The 20,101-nt window shown below is 34.6% G+C and overlaps 1 protein-coding gene across 1 annotated transcript in view; it reads left to right on the top strand.

The window, feature by feature from the left end:
- The window catches only part of Disp1 (dispatched RND transporter family member 1), a 190,908-nt gene that overhangs the window by 58,848 nt on the left and 111,959 nt on the right, over positions 1-20,101 (top strand). Inside the window, exon 2 of the mRNA XM_026407162.2 lies at positions 13,056-13,132. Within this exon, the coding sequence (XP_026262947.2) occupies positions 13,056-13,132 (77 nt within the window). The remainder of the gene's footprint in view (positions 1-13,055; positions 13,133-20,101) is intronic.

Below are 20,101 nucleotides of genomic sequence, written 5' to 3'. Positions count from 1 at the left end.
AGAACTTAGGTCAGTTTTTTGAAGAATATCCCTCTATATGAGTTTGCATAATGTGCCCTCTTAATTAGTTTGAGGTTTTGCAATTAGGGCAGGAAAGCCTATATCAGTTTGTACAAGTATTAGTGATCGTCCAGTTGGTTAAGTTGTATCCACCAGGTTTTCCTACTGTGAAGTTACTGTTTATCTCTTTGTAATTAATGTGTAATTTGTAGAGAGATACTTTGAAACTGTAAATATCTTTTTCTTCATTAAATTTTCATCCATTAGTTTTGGTGGTCATCATTCCATCCTTTCGTATTTATTAGTTGACATTCTGCTAGGAGGAAAATATTCCCTTTCTTTTTTTTTTCATTTGTTGGTTGTGAACTCATGGATTCATATTTTATTCAATGAGTTATATTCCATTAGTGTCATTAATTATTTTGGTGCTTAAATTATTCCAGATTTAGTCAGTGAGAGTCCCTGTAATCTGCCTCTGTTCTTTTGGTATGTTTTTACCATTATTTGAGAATGTCTTAACATTTTTTGCTGTATCAAGAAGATCTAGGTTCTTTTTGTACTTCTTGGCCCCAGACCTGAATTCAACCTTTTTCAAGTGCCTAATTTCCTTTTAATGGAGAATGGTATTTTAAAACCAAGATCTGAGTGCTTGTAATGTCATTACTAATAATATGTCATTGGTTGTAGACCCTCTCAGATCTCAGATTTTTCAGGGACTAAACTAAGAAATGTGTGTGTGTGTGTGTGTGTGTGTGTGTGTGTGTGTGTCTGTGTCTGTCTGTGTGTGTCTGTGTGTGTATAAATAATCTTTGTCTCAATTATAGTTCTGTATCTAAATTCAAGGTTCATATTGATTAGTTCAGTTCTGATCTAGCACTCAAGTATTCGTTCTAGTTTCTGTCCATGTTTATAACTCTCATCTCCCACAGTGAAAAACTTGGCTCTATAGCATTTTTTTTTTATCCCTAGCATCTTGTCCAAACTTTGGCAGTAAATGATAAATATATGTGTTTTAAGCATTTGAACGAATGGGTGAGTGAATAAATAGTTATGGTGCTTTGTATTCTCACTGCATGACCAATCCTTGGCATGAGGTAGATATGGAATGACACTTGGTTGAACAAATAGTTTTCTTCTTGCCAGTTTCTTAATTTTCACTTTGAACCACATGAGGTATAAATGCTCTTGTTTTTTTCCATTTACAGCATGAATCTTATAAATTATTCAATTAATATGAACAATTTAGCCTTTTTCCAATAAGAAAAAAATCATAAATAAAAGTAAAATTGCTCTATAAGGAAAATAGTTCCTTTGTTTTTACTTAAAAAATCTTGGACATGGACGGCACTATAGAAAGATTTCAGCATTTCTAATTACAAAAATTGTAGCTTGCAGGGTTTGTCTGGCACATTTTTCACATTTGTCAGCTCTAGTGATGTGAAATATGTTCTTCATCTGAATTCTCTTCCTATGCCTCCTGCTGCCAGACAAAAAGAATTTCCACTTCACTGCTGCTTGTTATTAAGCTGCTATAAATAAGAATGCATGAAGGTAACTTATGAATCAATGACTAGAAAATTCTGATAACTTTAAGCTCATTCCCAAATTACATTATTAACTCTGTGAGTAATCTAGGGGAAAACAGTAGGGTTTCATTCACCTATTCCCTCAAAGGTTGTAGATTTACAACTTAGGATAGCCATTAATGACAATACCTCTTGGAGTTTTTCTTCAATCTTCAGGAAATGTCTCCTTTTTTTCTCTGATGTAATTAAAACTCACACCTCTGTGCTCATAAACTGTTATTTTATTTGTATAAATATGCTTAAAATGACTCTATGCTTTTCTATATTTGCTTTTTCTATTTACCCAAGTATGTTAAATGTAGCATATGCATTTTAATATCTTGTACAGAATTCATAATGGATAGTTTCTTGTAAACTACAGAAAAATAGCAAAGGGAGTTGGTTTTATATTCAGTAAGGCTTTTCCACAAAATTGAATGGAAATTGATTATTTTTTGTTTCAATAAGTTTTTCTCCAGCATAGCTTCTTTTAACTCTGTATGGAAATACTTATTTTAAGTTTTCATCTCCATGTTTACAAGAGGGAGTGGGTTTTTAAAAAATATGAATAGAAAAATCAAAACATGTAAAGCATTCATCTTAAAAGCCTTCCCTGTTTAAACAGAAATTTAAATGGCCGTTCATATACAGAGTCTTCTTTTCCTAGATTAAATTTGAGGACAAAGCTCTACTTGTAGACATTTAAAGCTAAATTTCAAAAAACATTACTTACAAATGTGTTTTTGTAGGACAAGATGTTGTTGTAATATCATGGATTCCCTGATTCCTATTTTGGTTTATCTCTACAAATAGAATTTTTCCAGCATCAGCCCAGTATTCCTGATTTTACATACACACACCCCTCCACGGGCAGGAGAGAGGGATGTATAATTGGCATATTTCCAAAAATGTCTTGGTGCTTTTAGCCAGTTATGGCTTTGTTTTCTCTTTGAATATTCAGTTAGGTGCCCCTGCTGGGTTTTATGACAGTGCAGTAATTTCTTAGAGGAGTACAGGCACCCCAGGAATATGACCCAGATGAGGACTGGTAAAAATTACTAGGGGAAGGGAAATTCCAGTGACTCTAGGTCATTGAGGTTCAGTGTTGACCTTTATGGGTGTTGTCTGATTCTCCCTACTTACCCTTTCCCCTTAAAAAAAAAAAAAAAGAAAGATGAACGTAGGAAGGGGCAAGCAGAGAACACTGAGGTACTCTTCCTCCAGTTGTTCTTTTGTTTGGAGCGAGTGACATTTTCTTCCCTTCATTCCCTTCATCCTCACCCTCATTCTTTTCTGTGTCTTCCTTTATTTTTGCTCCTTTCTTTTACAGGAAAATTGAGCCGTAGAAACATGACCAGTAGTTGGATTCCTTGGGATAGTTTCACATCTCATTTCTCTTTTCATTCTTTTAAGATGAAGATTAGGCAAATTAAAATGCAGATATGTTTTAATATCACTTATAAACTAAAGGTAGTTATGGATATTAAATAACTCATTGGATTTCCTGTTTGCAGTTACACAAGCTTCTTTACCAGTTGAAGTGAAAACTGATATTCTTTTCAGTCTTTTAAGAATGCAGCAGAGGCCTGGCGCAGTGGTGCATGCATATAATCCCAGCATCGGGGAGGCTGAGGCAGGAGAATTACAAGTTCAAAGCCAACCTCATCAAAAGTGAGGTGCTTAGCAACTCAATGAGACCCTGTCTCTAAATAAAATACAAAATAGGGCTGGGGATGTGACTCAGTGGTCTAGTATCCCTGAGTTCAATCATTGGTACCCCTCGCCCCACCCCCACTCCCCACCCCCCCAAAAAAGAAAAGAGCGCAGCACAATTGATCATTGTAATCCCTGCTATCTGGTAGCTGAGGCAGGAGGATTGCAAGTTCTAGGCCAGCCTGGGCAATTTATCAAGACCTCGTCTCAGAATAAAGAAGTAAAAAGTAAAAGATCTGGGAATGTAGCTCAGTGGTAGAGCAACACCCAGGTTTAATTCCTAGTACTTTAGAAAAAAAAGAGAATGAAATATGCAAAAAAATTATATATGAATCTTTTAAAAAACACATAGTAAAATTTAACTAAATTTAGTCCAGTTACTGGGAGGGTCAATTTGAATTAGAAAACAATCTGAGGTACAGAACCATAGAATTATACATCCTCATAATAGAAGACTAGAGTAGTTTCTTTTTCTCAGTTGTATTCCTAGTACCAAGCACAGGGTCTGTCTGTCATATTGTAGATGCTCAATAAAGATCTGTTAAATGCATTCATGAATCTTTGAAGCTTTTGACTTCTTCATTTTACAGATGAGAAACCTTAATCTAGAATCTGAATGGTTAAAGCAGAAGTAGAGTCCAAATTACTTTATGGACCATTCATCATTTACTACATTTTTAAAAGAAAATATATTATTTTCAAGATATATAATAATTGGAACTTAGCAGAGCACTTAATAACTTGAGATGTTTTTAGACAAATCCCTTCAGTGAATTGACCATTATAGTTGTGATTAATATATTCTTTGTCTCTAAATAGCAATCAAAATATTCCTATGGAGGTAAACAGTTGACTTTCTTGAGTTGTTAAAATATTTTTTTCTTTTATGTTCTTACTGTTAGTTGGTTCATAAACCCTTTGTGCAAATAAAACAAAGGTTCTTGTAGGAATCCTCTGTGGGCTGTCATAAAGTTTGCATTTGTTGAACAATACAGTGTCATTGACTTCAGGGTGAAGAGACTTTAGACATTATGTAGCTCCAGTGATTCATGGTTTAGAAGAGGAAATGGACCTCCCAGCAGTTAAGTAACTTGTAAGTGTCACATCAGTTGTTAGTGGCAAAGATAGAAATAGAGCCTAGGTTTTATGGCTCCCTTTTCAGTGTTTTTTTTTTTTTTTTTTGTAAATAATTGACTTGTTACTGCCATACAAGAGTCAGTGTCTTGGTGCAGATTTTTCTCGAAATGATATATGTTAAATATAGGGCACTGAGGGGCAGCCTTATAAACAAGATTGTTAAAATAAGTTTTTTGTTTTGTTTTTCCCCGTCTTCTGTATTGCTTAGGCCTTGTGCCTGTTGCAGAGTTAGTGACAAGGGGAGGGAAAGGGGAATCTTACGGTGTCAGAATTGGAGCACACATTCAGAAAAGATTTGAACCTCTATCAAGGGCAATGGCAAAGAGAATGATTATGAAGAGAATAAATTATGGTATGTCCATACTGTGCAATGGTTTTGCAGATAACAAGAACACTGGCTTAATTCTGTGTCTACTGAGATGAAGCCATAACCATGATAGAAAAGTCAAGTAGCAGAGTACTATGTATTATCCCATGAAAATTAAAACCTGTATCCATATGTATACACACACACACGTGTTGCATATATGTGTTTATGTATAGCTCTATATGTGTTTATAGATGTTGTTTGTATATATTTGAATGTGCCTGGAGGAATCAGGTTAGCCACATAGATTATCTAACAGAATGGGATTTGTGGCAGAAATTAACTTTTTCTTCATTTACCTCTGTATTATTTAGTTTGTTAAAATAAGCATCTATTACTTTTGTTATTAAAGAGATCTAATATAAGGAAATTAAAACTCACTTCTAGATTTTTATATTTATGACTTGTTTTTGAAAGTGAACATAAAACAGTGATGCCAGTTAATAGAATTTCCAACAGGAGAAAAATACAAGTGATTTGGCTACTGATTCTGCTAATTTTCTTATATATTGAAATTCTTCAGTAATAACATGTATATAAAAAGGATCATCGTGAAGTTAATTTTTAGATGTGCTTTCCCTGAAATGAAAGTTTTAGTATGCACATGTTTTTTTCATCCTATTTTATTTCAAATTTCTTGTACTTAGCAGTGAGCTGGTTAAAGTTAGTATATTCACCAATGAAAGAGGAATATTGTTTCCATGCAAAAACAAGGTTAATAAATTCTCATCCCTTTGATTTAGTTAAGACTTGAACCATTCTTTTGCCTAGAAATGAATTGCTTGAGTGTAATTATACTTTTTATTTAAAAGAGAAAAATACACTCTTTGTACCTTGTGGGTTTTCATAAGTTCTAATGTTCTTGAGTCTTCTATAACTTCAAATAAGAGTAAATGTCTTGTAATTTTCCTAAGTTAGGGATGCCTCTGGTACTTAGAGGTTGTTTGTTTGCTTTAAATCATAGGTACTAATAAAAGAAAAATATTTTTGGATGTAAATATTTACTGGGAACCTGTTAGTCATAGGCTTCACATAGCACTTACAAAGCTGTTCTTCATATAAAATGAAAACTGGGTAATTTAAAAATTGTGAGAAAATACTGGTAATAATTTGAGTATATTTGGAACAGAAAAAATATAAACCCTTTTCCTGGTTGAATTATATGTTATAATCAGATCCTTTTGTTATAAGCTTTTTTCTTCCATTACAGTAGCAACAAATTAATATTTCTAGTTTGTAACCAAGAGCAGATCCAAACACTGCATTTTAACAAGGAATTCTTTCATTCTGAACTCAACTTTGAGGAGCTAGTGAAGCTTGTAGAAATCAGGAGGATTTTCTACTGTAAAAGCTCCTGATAACTTTAAGATTAGCTGATTCAAGCTTCAAAAGGTCAAAACAAATCATGCATGATGAAACAATTATAAAGAAAAATAAAGGGATTTTATTTTCCTCTTACTCTTTTCTGTGTTTTAAAATGAGATTATGAAAGTTGATCCTTTGTGAAGAATTCTGATCCCTCTTACACCTACTATTATTATAACTCTGAAGGGAAAGTTAAATAATTATCACATCAAGTGGAATTATTATTATTGCTTTAGTTAACTAAGTTTGTGGAGTCAGTAGGAGAGGATAGAAAATTAGAATTCTGGGCTTGTAATGGGATGGAGTTAGTTGGTTATTCAGGTTGATTGAGCCTTTATATTCATGAAGGATCTTAAATTTAGATTTTAAAGCATTATATACCCAATTTTATTTACAGACACTGTTATATGTTTTCTGCATATGTTCTAAAGAAACTAAACTTTAAGAGTTACTATAAATTATTTTAACTCCTCCTTCTCCCCTGTTGCCCCAATCAATATACTGGGAGCTTAAAAAGATTGAAAGTAGCCAGTACCTTTTTTGATCTCTTGGAGGGACAAAGAGTATTTTAAGTAGAAACTGCATCAGAAAACATTTATTAGATGTCTGTTATGAATTAAAATTAAAAGAGTTCTTGACTCTTGCTATTGTATTTTAGATATGTACATGACTCTGTAAAGTTTTCCTGGGAGAAAAAAAAATACGCAAAAACAGCTTGGAAAGTTCTGAAAAGCAGAGTTACTAAGGGAATTTGATGTATCAGATGGCAAAACTGAGTATTAACAATATCTACCTCGTGGAGTTGTCATGAAGATTAAAAGATATTATTTATTTCAAGGTCTTAGGATATCAGTGTTTGACATAGAACAAACATTTAATAATATTTTCAATTGCTGTTCTTCTCTGGTTTAGACATTCTGTTTATTTCTTGAATATGAGTCGTGCATATGGAGGTCTGGCTGCTGTTCATCAGGGTGTTAGAAGAGAAGTTTCTGGAGTATAGGCTAGGGATTTTCTTCAATCTTTAATACACAGGCCAAAATGAAGACTGTGCACCAGTACTTTGGTGAGCAGTTGCGCATCATCTATACACATATCCTTCTTCCCAACAGATATCTACTTAGTGAAATATATGGGAATAATTCCCACCCATGTATAAGGAGACAGGCATCAAAAGGTTTACTGCGTACTGTATGTAATTGGAAATTATAAAAACTGGCTAAATGTGCATTAAATAAGTATAGGTTAATCTTAGTGTCTTTATACTGTGGAACAAAAATTGGCAGTTACAAAGGATGAAGTAGGGCTGTGTATGACCCTTTCTCAAAAACAGTGTTGAGCAAAAAAAAGCTGTGGAATGATAGATGGGATATGATGGTATTTACATAAAGTTAGTGAGGTCCTTTTTCAAAATAAAAAATAAAAAGGGTTGGGGATATGTCTCAGTGGTTAAGTGCCCTTGGTTCAATCCCTGTTACATAAAAACAACAAAAACAAAACAACTCCCCTCAACCCAACCAACCAACCAACTAACAAACCAGCTAACCAGCCAACCAACCAAAAACCAGTATGTGCATTGTTTATGGATACAAATCTAATAATAGTAAAAGACATGCGTGAGAAGATACATTTTAAATCTGGGGTAGTGGTTACCTCCTTGGAAGGAAGAAATAATTAGATCCCAGAATGTTGCATAGGGGTCTGCATTCTACTTGTGATGTTTTGTTTAAAAAAATAAATAATAAAGCCAAATGTTAAGGTGTTTTTCTAAGTTGGGAAGCAGATACATGGGTATTCATTGTATTATTTTTTTATCTCTCTTATGTTTGAAATATTGTACACAAATTAAGATAGATATGTGAACATGTTAAAATATCAAGTAGAGAGATAAAGTACAGGGTCTCTGGAGTCAGAGGGGAATGAGTTTGTCTTGTTCCTGCTTTTTCCTGCCTCTGACTTTGGACAAGTTAGTTTCCCTCTCTTACCTAAAATGACTTTTATAGTTCTTGGAATGCAGAAGTATCAAGCATTGAGAATAAAACATCAGCCAATAGGTGTTGTCCTACCCTTACCTAACTTCAGTGAGGGAGATAGATGATTATCTGTAACCTCCCAAGTGTAAATGGTATATGTGACCAGTGTCTTGAGGGCCAAGTGCAAGATACTCTGAATTTTCTAATAGGGAATTTAAGCTGCTTGGGACGGTCTTGAAAGGCTTCCCTGAAAACCCTTAAGGATGGGCTTTGAAGGAAAAGAGTGGGGTCTTAGTGAAGAAGGGAGGGTAGAGTGTTTCACCCCAATGAAACAGCATGGAGATGTTGTAGGAAGGAGCATAGCCAATAGAAGGATCTGAGAGGAGGCCAGTGGATTGGATGGAGAGCCTCTGAGGGAGAATGAAGATGCTGGAGAAGGAGGTATGAGCCAGATCCTACAGAATTCTAGACCTGGTGAGGGAGTTTGGGGTAAATGAGCAGTTGGAAACCACTGATTAGTAAGCTAGAGTTCCTTAAAATCAAGGTAAAAAAAGAAATAGTTGAAGGACAGTTGAGATTGTAATGGAGTCCTAGAAAATGATATGGTAAACTGACTTGGAGCAATCAAAGCTGGTATTGATGAAATTTTTTTGTTGTTTTTTGTTTTTGTGGTGCTGAATATTGAACTCAGGGCCTTGTGCATGTGAGGCAAGCACTCTACCAACTGAGCCATATTGCCAGCCCATACTGATGACTTTTTAAAAGAAGACAACACTTAAGTACAAGCTGCATCAGTGGTTAGGCACCATTCCTTTTTTTTCATTTGGTACTGGGGATTGAACTCAGATGCACTTGACCACTGAGCCACATTCATCCCCAGCTCTTTTTTTTTGTTTGTTTGTTTTTTGGTATTTTATTAGAGACAATGTCTCACTGAGTTGCTTAGTGCCTCGTCATTGCTGAGGCTGGCTGGCTGGCTTTGAATTCGTGATCCTCCTGCCTCAGCCTCCTGAGGTCCTGGGATTACAGCCATGTGCCACTGTGCCTGCCTTTTTAGAAAATTCAACACAATCTTATTGGACACAGAATTAGTTATTTCCATAATAATTTATTTCAAACAAAATTTATTAAACAGTAACAGTTCCTGTGGGTCAGAAATTTGTACACAGGTGAGCTGGGTCTACTGGCACAGTGAGGGTCTCTCACAACAATTCAATGAAGGTGTTGTTCAGTGCTGCAGCCATCTTAATGTTTAACTGGGGAAAGATCTGCTTTAGAGCTTACTTAGGGTAGCAGAATTGAGTTCCTGCTAGCCTGTTTGGGCTGAGGGACTCAATCTCTTGATGGTTGTTATTCTGAAGCTGCTCTTAGTTCCTTACTCTCCACAGGTCAGATCACAACAATCTATTTCATCATAGGAAGCAAGTGATTAGAAAGAGGGGGATTTGGGGGATGGATAGGAATCAGTGTTTCAGTCAGCTTGGGCTGCTACAATAAACTACATGAACTGGGCTGCTACAATAAACTACATGAACTGGGCTGCTACAATAAACTACATGAACTACATAAATAAAAATATTATTCACAGTGCTGTTGGCTAGAAGTCTGAGATCAGTATACTGACATTATTGAGTTCTTGGTGAGGGTCCTTTTCCTGGTTTCAGATAGCCATCTTCTTTTTGTATCCACACATGGCAGAGAACAAAGAAAAAAGGAAGCAAACTCACTTATATCTTTTATAAGGGCACTAATTCCATTCATGAGAGCTGTAGCCTCACAACCTAGCTACCTCCCAATAGACTCACCTCCTCATTCCATCATATTGGAGGTTAGGATTCCAACATATAAATATTAGAAGGGGGCATAAAAATTCAATCCATAACAACCAGAAAGAGGGACGTTACATTCTTGTATAATCTTGTCAAAGTAGTGACCCTTCCTCACTTTTGCTATAAACTGTTTTTAGAAGTAAACCACTATTTCTAGCCTATATTCAAAGGGATGAATTACATAAGCATATGAATCCAGGAGTGGGAATCACTGGGAGCCATTTATTACAGGGGCTAGGTATTGGGCAAAGTTCCTCTTGCCATGGAGGAACACCCAGCTTATTAAGGGAGATATGGATACAAATTGCAGTAATTTGAAAGGTGATGTTGTATTCAAGTGCATTGATTAGGAAGATGCTTGGCTGCAAGTTACAGCAAACGTAATCATTATAGTTTAAACCCATAGGATTTTAGTTTTCTCATATACTATGAAATCTAGAGGTAAGCTATTACTGCTGTTAGTTCAGTGACCCTTGGCAGGAGGATCAGGATCATTATATTCCTCTCAGTTAATTAAGTTAATTAAATTAAACTTGTGCTTTCACCCCTCATGGCTCCATGACGACCACTGTCCCTCCAGACAATTATGTCTTAAATTTAAAGACAAAAGAATAGGATATGGAATCATTATTTTTAAACCAGTGATCCATCCCCTAAAGTTGGATAGGGGTTTAATCTTCCTAAGATTAAGAGATACTACTTACCTGTTGAATAAGTTGGGTTCTATTGCCAAAGAAAAAGAAAGATTGTTGGAGAGTCCTGGATGTCTTAGGAGCTGTGACAAGCAGAATAGCTGTCAAAGGTATTGACATCCAAATCCCTAGAACCAGTGAATATGCTACCTTATGTGGCAAAAGAGTCTTTGGAGCTGTCATTAAGTTAAGGATCTGGGTAGATTGTTCTGTATTATTAAGGTGGGCCCAGTATAAAAACAAAGGTCCTATTAAATGAAAGAGGGAGGTGGGTCAAGCAGAGTCAAGGAAGGAGATGTGGAAAAGGGCACACATTCCATTCATGAGAGCTCCAGCCTGGGGTTGATGGAGTTGCTGCCTTTGAAGAAAAAAGGGACCCTGAGCCATGGAATGCAGGAAGTCTACAGAACCTGGAGCAGTTGAGGACACAGATCCTTCCCTGGAGCCTCCAGAGGGCATACAACGTGCCAACACCCTGATTTTAGTCAGTGATACACATGCTGAATTTTTCCTCTTCAGAAATATAAGATAATAAGTTGTTTTAAGCCAATAAGTTTGTGGGAGTTTGTTATAGTAACGATGGAAAACTAATACAAGCTGGAAAAATGGAACTCCAATGTGGCTTCTTTCTCTTCTCTATAGACATCCTGATTTTACTTTCACTGGAGCATTAGCACAACCCTCTCACTAGATCACCATGTCTTTGAGGGGAAAAAATGGTCTTCTTTTAATATTTAAATTAAATTGAAATTTAACAATTATATACAAACATAAAAATTATGCATATTAATGGAGGGCCATGTGATGTTTTGATACATGTATACACTGTGTAATGTTCAAATTAGGTTAAATATATCTATTCCCTGAAACACCCATTACTTCTTTATGGTGATAACTTTTTAATTTTTATTAAAGCATGTAATTATACATAGTATTTGGGTTCATTTTGACAAAATCAAACATGCAAGGAATTTGATTTCAATTCCCATCCTGCCCTCTTCTCACTTCCCCTATTCTCCTCCTCTACTGATTTTCCCTTTATTCCTTTATTTATTTTGATTCTACATATACATAATGAAGGTACCATTTCTTTTGCCAATAACTGCTCAAATGCCCATGGTTATCTTCTTTAAATATAATGAGATCCTACTGTGATACAGATTCTATTTATAACTTTCACATAAAGTTAAAGTCTAAAATAAATATAACAAACCACCAACAAGGAGCTGAATAGTAATTTAAGTAGATTCCTGTATGTACAACCACCATCACTAAGATGACCAATGATATTTCTACTCTCCCCATACAAGTGCTTGATAATCAACACTAGTGTTTTCCATTCTTTAATAGATTAATGAATGTTCAGAGTTTACCATGTCCAGGGCTTCATACTCAGTGTTCTCTGGTGATGATCAGTACCATTTCTCTTACTAGTTGGAGTTTTTGTGTGGTACTTCTCACTGTGTATACCTCCTTTCTCTCTTCACCCTTCAGTGGAGCTGTACCCCTTGGTTTCTGAGGCATTTCACACTCTCCTCTAGGAATAAAGGAGCAACTTCTAAACTGCTGTTTAGAAGTTGAATGAGAGAATGTGGACTGGGCTTTAAAAATAATTAAAAGGAAAAAAAAAAAAGAAAAAACCCAACTCCTCTCTGATTAGATTTAGGGAATGTTAAGGAACTAATTGATTATTCTGAAAATTGGCAAATAAAAGTAAAGGACTTAAAATATAGACAAAAATGAGGAAATAAAAACATTTTTTAAATGGCTTCATCAAGTTCTATTAAATGATGGACCTTTGTTTATACAACCAGTTCCCTATGGATGGATACTTTGCTTCTGTTTCCTCTTTTTTAAAAATATTTATTTTTTAGTTGTAGATGGACACAACACAATGCCTTTATTTTTTATGTGGTGCTAAGGATCCAACCCGGGTCCCGCCCGTGCTAGGCGAGCACTCTATCGCTGAGCCACAATCCCAGCCCCTCCTCTTTTTTTACTAAAGAAAAAATCTGTAACAAATATCTTTATATATGCTGTTTTGATGAATGTTTAGGTTTAGTCTTAGAATAAAGTCCTGTGGCAGTGGGATTGTGGATTAAAGGATTTTGAAGGTATATTTAAAAGAATACTAATAGATTACTGGTTGTCCTCTATAAAGGCTGCACCAGTTTACTTTCTCTATGTCATAGGATAACTGTACATTTTCCCACACCTCTGTCAGCATCAGGTATCAGTTAACTTAAATTGATTAATAAAAGGTCCATTCTAGTGTTTTAATTTGAATGCACCTTCATTATAAGTAAGTTAATTTGAGCTCATAATTAGTTTTGCAAGTTGTTTCTTTTTATTTTTTGGCCAATGCTTTTTTTATTATTTATTTCTAACCAGTAGTCCTTTGGTTTAATACTTAGGTTGATTCCCAGCTGCTCAGCTGCTTCCCTTATGCACACAGACATCTGGCTTCGGAAGGAGGCAGTGGGTGTGAAAGGTAGGGATTGATCAACTCTAATGTTTGGATAAAGCATTTTTGTAAACATAAGCTATTATAGAAATGGAAGTATAACATGCTGTATGTTGTTTAAATTTACTCTGAGAACAAAACCCTCAGATGTTCTTATTAATTTTGAAAAAGAACTTTAGGGAAGGGTCTGTAATCTTACAAATTAATTTGAGGAAAACTGAGGTCTACCCATTAATATTAATAGTGTAAGTTTATGTGTAAAGAGATTAAGTGTAAATACTGTTTGGGGGGGTGGTATAAAGCCAGCACTTTAATTAATGTATGTTTATTTAGTAGCTTCCTCCCCACCTACTTTTGAGTAAAGAGTTTGCATTGTAATAAATTAGGGGTCTAGCAGATTTTCTGTGTACTGAAACTGGCCTTCTCAGGGAAGCAGTTTTGAAGACTATTAGATTTTAAATCATACTTGTTAGTAAAACATTTGCTTTAAAAACAGTTATTTAATATCTTAAGTAACAGTTCATCCACTGGCAGTAAGATGCCTGGCTTAGCTGTTTAAGGCCAGTGAAATATTTTTACTTTTTCATGTTTGTTGCCACATAAATGTTGAGTTGCTTGAAACCCAAACAAGCACATGTGATGTCTGTTTTTCACACTTGAGTGTGTTTAACATTGGCTGTTACAAATTGAGGAATGCTGCAATGTGAAAGAGATGATAAAGGTGAGATGGGTGATGTAAGTTCTGTTTGTTTTTTTAGTGACCTCATGAATGACTGGTAAACTTTGTAAATTATATAAAGAATTCATATATTGTAGAATTTTCAATTTGAATTAAATATAGTTGTTTACATCTATCTTTGTGAATGATGAAGAATATATTCAAATGTAAAATTTTCTTTTTGATATGGGTTCGATGTTGCTCAGACTGGCATCCAATTCCTGGGCTCAAGTAATCCCACCTGTCTCCAGAGAGGCTGGAACCACTATGCATGGCTAAAATAAAATTTTTAAGACACGTTAAACTTAAAGGCAAAGATGAAAAGCCAGCTAGTAATAATTAGTTTCATGAAAAAAATGAATCTATAAGAAAAAGACCAAAGTCTTTTTAAAAAAATATTTTTAGCCAGACATGGTGTTGCAAGCCTGTAATCCTGCAGCTCAGGAGGCTGAGACAGGAGAATTGCAAGTTCAAAGCCAACCTCAGCAACAACAAGGTGCTAAGCAACTCAGTGAAACCCTGTCTCTGAATAAAATACAAAATAGGGCTGAGTTTGTGGCTCAGTGATTGAGTGCCCCTGAGTTTAATCCCTGGTACCAAAAAAAAAAAAAAAAAAGTGTGTGTGTGTGTGTGTATTTATAGATAGAATACCTTTATTTTATTTATTTATTTTTATGTGGTGCAGATGATCAAACCCAGTGCCTCACATGTGCTAGGCAAGCACTCTACCACTGAGCTACAATCCCAGTCCCAAGACCAAAGTCATAATAAACAAAAATTCAATTCAGAGAAGAGAACATACACATTACTAGTACATATAAAAAATGATTTAATTTCCCTAATAACAAAAGAAACATAAGTTTGAAATAAGATACTGTTTTTAAATTAAAATATATTTAACAAAAAATATGTAGCAGTGTGTTGTTATTAGAGATTTGTTGACATGCACATTCATACATTGCTATGGAATATAGATGAGTATAACATTCAAGAAAGCAATTTTGTAATATGTGTCAATATTCCACTTTTAAGAATGTCTTAAGGAAATAATAACATGCCAAAACAGTCATGCATAAAGTTATTATCCTTTATGGTAGTTCATGATTGAGGTAGTTTTAAAAAATCAGAAGCAATCTAAAAGTTAAATCATAGAAACTTGTTTAAATATATTTTGAGCTCTGGATGATGTAGTCTTATGCAACCACTACCATGTATATTTATGAAGTTTAAGCTAACTTGAGAGAGTAATTGTTATGATATTGAGTGGGGCAAAAGCAGGGTGAACAATCTCATATTTTGAAAAGAGAAACAGATATGGGTACATGAAAAAGACTGGAAATATATAACCCAAGATATTAACAGGTTTTTGGGCTTCAGGATCATAGATAATTGTTACTTCACTGTTAGTGCTTTCTTGTGTGACCCACTTTTTCTTCAGTATGCATGCACCAGTTTTGCAGTCAGAAAGTTAGTGAACATTATTTACTTAAAATCGCTTCTACAATAACCTTTCAATGCTAGGGAATGCAGAATGCTCAGGCCTTTGTAGCAGGTTCCTTTACTATGGGAAGGCTGTTTATCACAGGAAAGAACTTAGGTCTTTTAAAGAGGGCAACAATTATTCTTTTTAATTGAACTACTCAAGAACAAAGATGGTTCCATGCAAAATGTGGAGAGAGGTCTACATGGAACTTGGTGGATAATCGTCCTAAAATAAAATGTCTGGAAGAGTTTTAGAAAAATTTTCTATATATAGGAAAATTAGTTTTACTTGTTTGACTTTGAGAAACTTTCAGGCCTATTGTATATCACAAGAACAGAACTTGTCCATATCTTTTAGGGTTGTCGATAAGGTACTATTTCAGTTGCTTACCTTAATGGATTTTTCAGATAAGTGTTTATTTTGTCTTCCTTCCTGCAGTTCTCTTTACAGTGTCAGGCCAAGAGCCAGGCTTGCGGCATCATAATGGATTTATTGGCAAACACATGTTGGGATTAGGCATAGTTTGAAATTGTAAAATTAGTAACACAATATTTTCAGTTGTTATGGTTTCTTGAAGGTTTTACAAGTCATTTATACCTTTAGTTTGACTTAAAAGAAAATTATTACCTTAATCTTTATTCTAGATTTTTGAGGAGACATAAAATATATTCCTATTTGAAAAGAACAGAGTAGAACAAATTATTGAGTAAATACCTTCATATATAGTTCTGTGTATGGCTGTATTTGTCTATCCAATATGTACACATAACTTAAGATGTTGTATTGAATCAAAACATTTTAAAGATGGTTAACTCGACTGAACAAAAGGGGAAATTTGAGATGAGGAGGGTTAAGGATTTTAAGAATTAACATTTAGAAAAATAGCCAATTCTTTTCTATAGAATTTTGATGAATCTTTTTGAAAATATTTTTAGTTGTAGATGGGAAATAATGCCTTTATTTATTTATTTTTATGTGGTGCTTAGGATCAAACCCAGTGCCTCACATGTTCTAGGCAAGTGCTCTACCACTGAGCTACAACCCCAGCCCCAAGGTTTTGACAAATCTTGAAAGAAATACTTTATGAACAAACATATAAGGAATTACCTCAAATGGCCATGAAGATTTTTTAGGTTTTAATTGTTTTTCATTATTTCTATTTACTGTATGTATTTATGTTGTGAGATAGTCAAGAATAAAATAAATATACATTACAAAGAATACTAATTTATTTTTTAGTAATTTTTGTCTCATCTTTAAGAGTCAGTTTCTTAATTCCTCCTAGAAGGCGTGAGAATTTTGCTTTACTACTAGGGCTATCCCAGTCATCTGCACTACAAAGGACTGGCCTCTCTTTCTGTTTCAGTAATCTGGGAATGGCAAATATTTAGAAGAACTCTAATACAATGGGACAAGGAAAGGAAATTAAAGTTTGGTGGGTTCTTCTCTTGTCTGCATTAGATTTAAAAGTATCTTTGTCTAGAGAAGAAAGAAGAAATATTGCAAATATGCAGGTCAAGTTAAAGGAACTAAATTGTTCTCATTATAGTTTTGTGAATGAATACAGAAGAATAATTCCTGTGTTTCCTTTGTTCCAATTTAAAACTTGCTATAATATATGTTTTAAGCCATTTCCTCTTTCTCTGACTTGGTTGTCTATGGAATTTGGTGGAGCAAAGAAAGCATTTTACAATGAAGTTATATAAATTCCTTATTTTCTTATGACAGCCTATTGGAAAAAATGATGATAATTAAGAATATATTAAACATCAGCACAGTATGTCTGTATAAATGTTTAGAAATTAATATACAACAAAAATTAAAAAAATTAGAGATAAAATAAAAAGAAATTTTTACAAAAGAATTTTTTTCAGGAAGACTACTAAGATCTATTGCATGTAAAGAGTAGTGAAATATGTAAGTTGGTTTAGATCAGCCTTTAGATTACACACACACACACACACACACACACACACACACACATATCTTATGGGATAGTACTAGTAATTAAATAAATACCAGTTAAAATAATTTAGGAGAATAATTTCATGTCTTTTAAACTTTTTCCACAGTTTTTTCAAAAGACCATACGTTGTTTAGAGATAGACTGTACAAGAGTTACATAAATAGTTACACAAACATAAGCAGGCTCAGTTTTGTTAATCACACACATGGTTGTAAATATGTTTGCAGAAGGTCTGTTGGAAACATAGGGCTCTGTCGTATTACAGTTCTATACACATAAAACAAGGAAAATTGACAGTATGCTACATTTGCTTACAAGGAGACAAAACGCAAAATACACTTTATATTAAAAAATGGAAGTCATTCCATTCATACTTTATGAGAAGGACTTATACTGACAGCTCTTTGGAGACAAGGATTCATCTTAGTAGCTTAGTACAGTCCTATCCTATAGTTGGCTGTCAATAGACAATGACCATATGGATTGGATATTCTCACTACTGATTAGGATCCCCAAACTCTTGTGAAGTGATCACATTCGAATAACTTGTCATTTAGAAAACAAATTCCTGGGTCTCTCTGTCCTGGAATTCTTGTTCATTCACCTGGGTCTAGAGATACTCTCTTTCTCTATTTTTAAAAACTTTTTATTATAAAATAATTTTATTTATTTTTTTTCTTTTTCCCCTTTCCCCTCACTTCCTCTTATATGTAATTTTGTATAACAATGAGGGTCTCCTTCCTTTACCATGCAATTTCCAACATACGCTAGTATGGCAGTAGGTAAAAAAGTGGATGTGTAACCGATGTGAACCTGCATTATGTATATAGGGTAAAAATGGGAGTTCATAATCTGCTTGAATCAAATGTATGAAATATGATATGTCGAGAACTTTGTAATGTTTTGAACAACTAATAAAAATAAAATAAAATACATAAAATAATTTTAAACCTTCAGAAAATTCAAGTTTCTTTTAACTCTTCACCCAGTTTTTTTTCATGTTAGCATCTTATGTAACCATTGCAAAGTTCTTAAATCAAAGAACTTAACATTATTGTACTATCAATTGATACCTAAACTTTATTTAAATTTTGCCAATTTTTCCACTTGTATCCTTTCTCTGGCCCCAACTCCAACTCCAGGATTCCACATTGCAGGTTTTTGGTTTCTTTAGTTTCTTCCAATCTGTAATATTTCTCCACTTCTTTATTTTCATAACTTTGGCAATTTTAAAGAGATTTTATCATTGTGTGTGTGTGTGTGTGTGTGTGTGTGTGTGTGTGTAACTGAAGTTTCCTCATGATTCGATTGAGCCAGTGCATATTAGATTATGCATCCTACAGAAGGGATGCTGTACCTTCTCAGTGTATCATATCAAGGGTATATGATATCAGTGTATCTTATCAGTGATTTTCACTTTGACCACATGATAAAGATGACCCAGGTTTTACTCTGTAAAGCTGCATTTTCCTCTTAGTGATTCGTGAATATTTTGTGTGGTGATACTGTGAAATGATGCAGATATCCTGCTTCTCACCAAACTTTTGCTCACTGATTTTAGCATCCATTGATGGTTCTTTCCTAGAGTAATTACTATGGTATTGGCCTAATGGTGATTTTTCTTTTTTCTATCGTGTTTACATTGAATAATTGGAAGCTACTAGAATGAAAACTGTCTCTTTCCCCTCATTTACTTATTTATATCAGTATGGCCTCTATTTATCTTTTTCCATGGGTTATAATGCATTAGTGTTATTTTGTGTGTTTTGCTGCTCATATGGTTCTATTTCTGGCCATTGAGAGTACCTTTGAATTGACTTTTGTGCCCTTTCCAGTTCGCGCGCGCTCTCTCTCTCTCTCTCTCTCTCTCTCTCTCTCTCTCTCTCTCTCTTTTTCTTTTTAGCACTTCCATACTTTGAGGCACCAAAAAATAGTCAAAGCTCTCATTATATTTTGCCTACATTGGTCCTAGAGCTCCAAGGAGCCATGATTCTTTTTTTTTTTTATTATTTTAAAAAGAGAGAGGGGCGGGGAGAGAGAGAGAAAGAGAGAACTTTAATATTTATTTTTTAGTTTTTGGCGGACACAACATCTTTGTATGTGGTGCTGAGGATTGAACCCAGGCCGCATGCATGCCAGGCGAGCGCGCTACCGCTTGAGCCACATCCCCAGCCCGAGCCATGATTCTTTTATTGAAGATTATATTTAAAAACCAAGATCTGGGTGCCAGTTGTGCCCCATACTGCATGGGTGTCATTCCCTGTGCTCTTTAAGTGGGCAGAGCTAGGAATTATATATACCAACACATCCACTCACACATATATTTGTTTCCATATTTGTATGTATACATATTAAACATGGTTTTCATACCTATGATTCCAGTTCAACAGGACAGGCTCTGACCTTCCCCTTTTTCTAGTCTGTAACTCCTTTCTCCAGCAGAGAGAAATTTGATGCTAATTATCTACAATATATTGACTAATTTATTCACATGTAGTATCACATAAAGCAGTGATTCTCACCTGGAGGCTGTTTTATACTCCAGGGGACATTTACTGATGGCTGGAAACATTTTTTGTTGTCACAATTGGGAGAGGACTAATGGCATCTAGGAATAGAGGACAGGAATGCTTCTAAACACCCTACCAATGCACAGGGCAGCCCTTAAAACAACAAATTATATGGTCCAAAATGCTAGTTGTGCCAAGTTGGAAAGTTCTGACAAAAAGAAGTTTCCAAATTATAACATTTTTTGACAGTTGTTTTTTCTTTCATCTTACAATATGCCACCAAACAATGTTAGAGTTTATTAGGTCCTGTTCCACCCCC

This window comes from Urocitellus parryii, chromosome 9 (genome assembly GCF_045843805.1).
Source record: "Urocitellus parryii isolate mUroPar1 chromosome 9, mUroPar1.hap1, whole genome shotgun sequence".
Lineage (NCBI taxonomy): Eukaryota > Metazoa > Chordata > Mammalia > Rodentia > Sciuridae > Urocitellus > Urocitellus parryii.
This window is presented reverse-complemented; position numbering and strand designations above follow the sequence as displayed.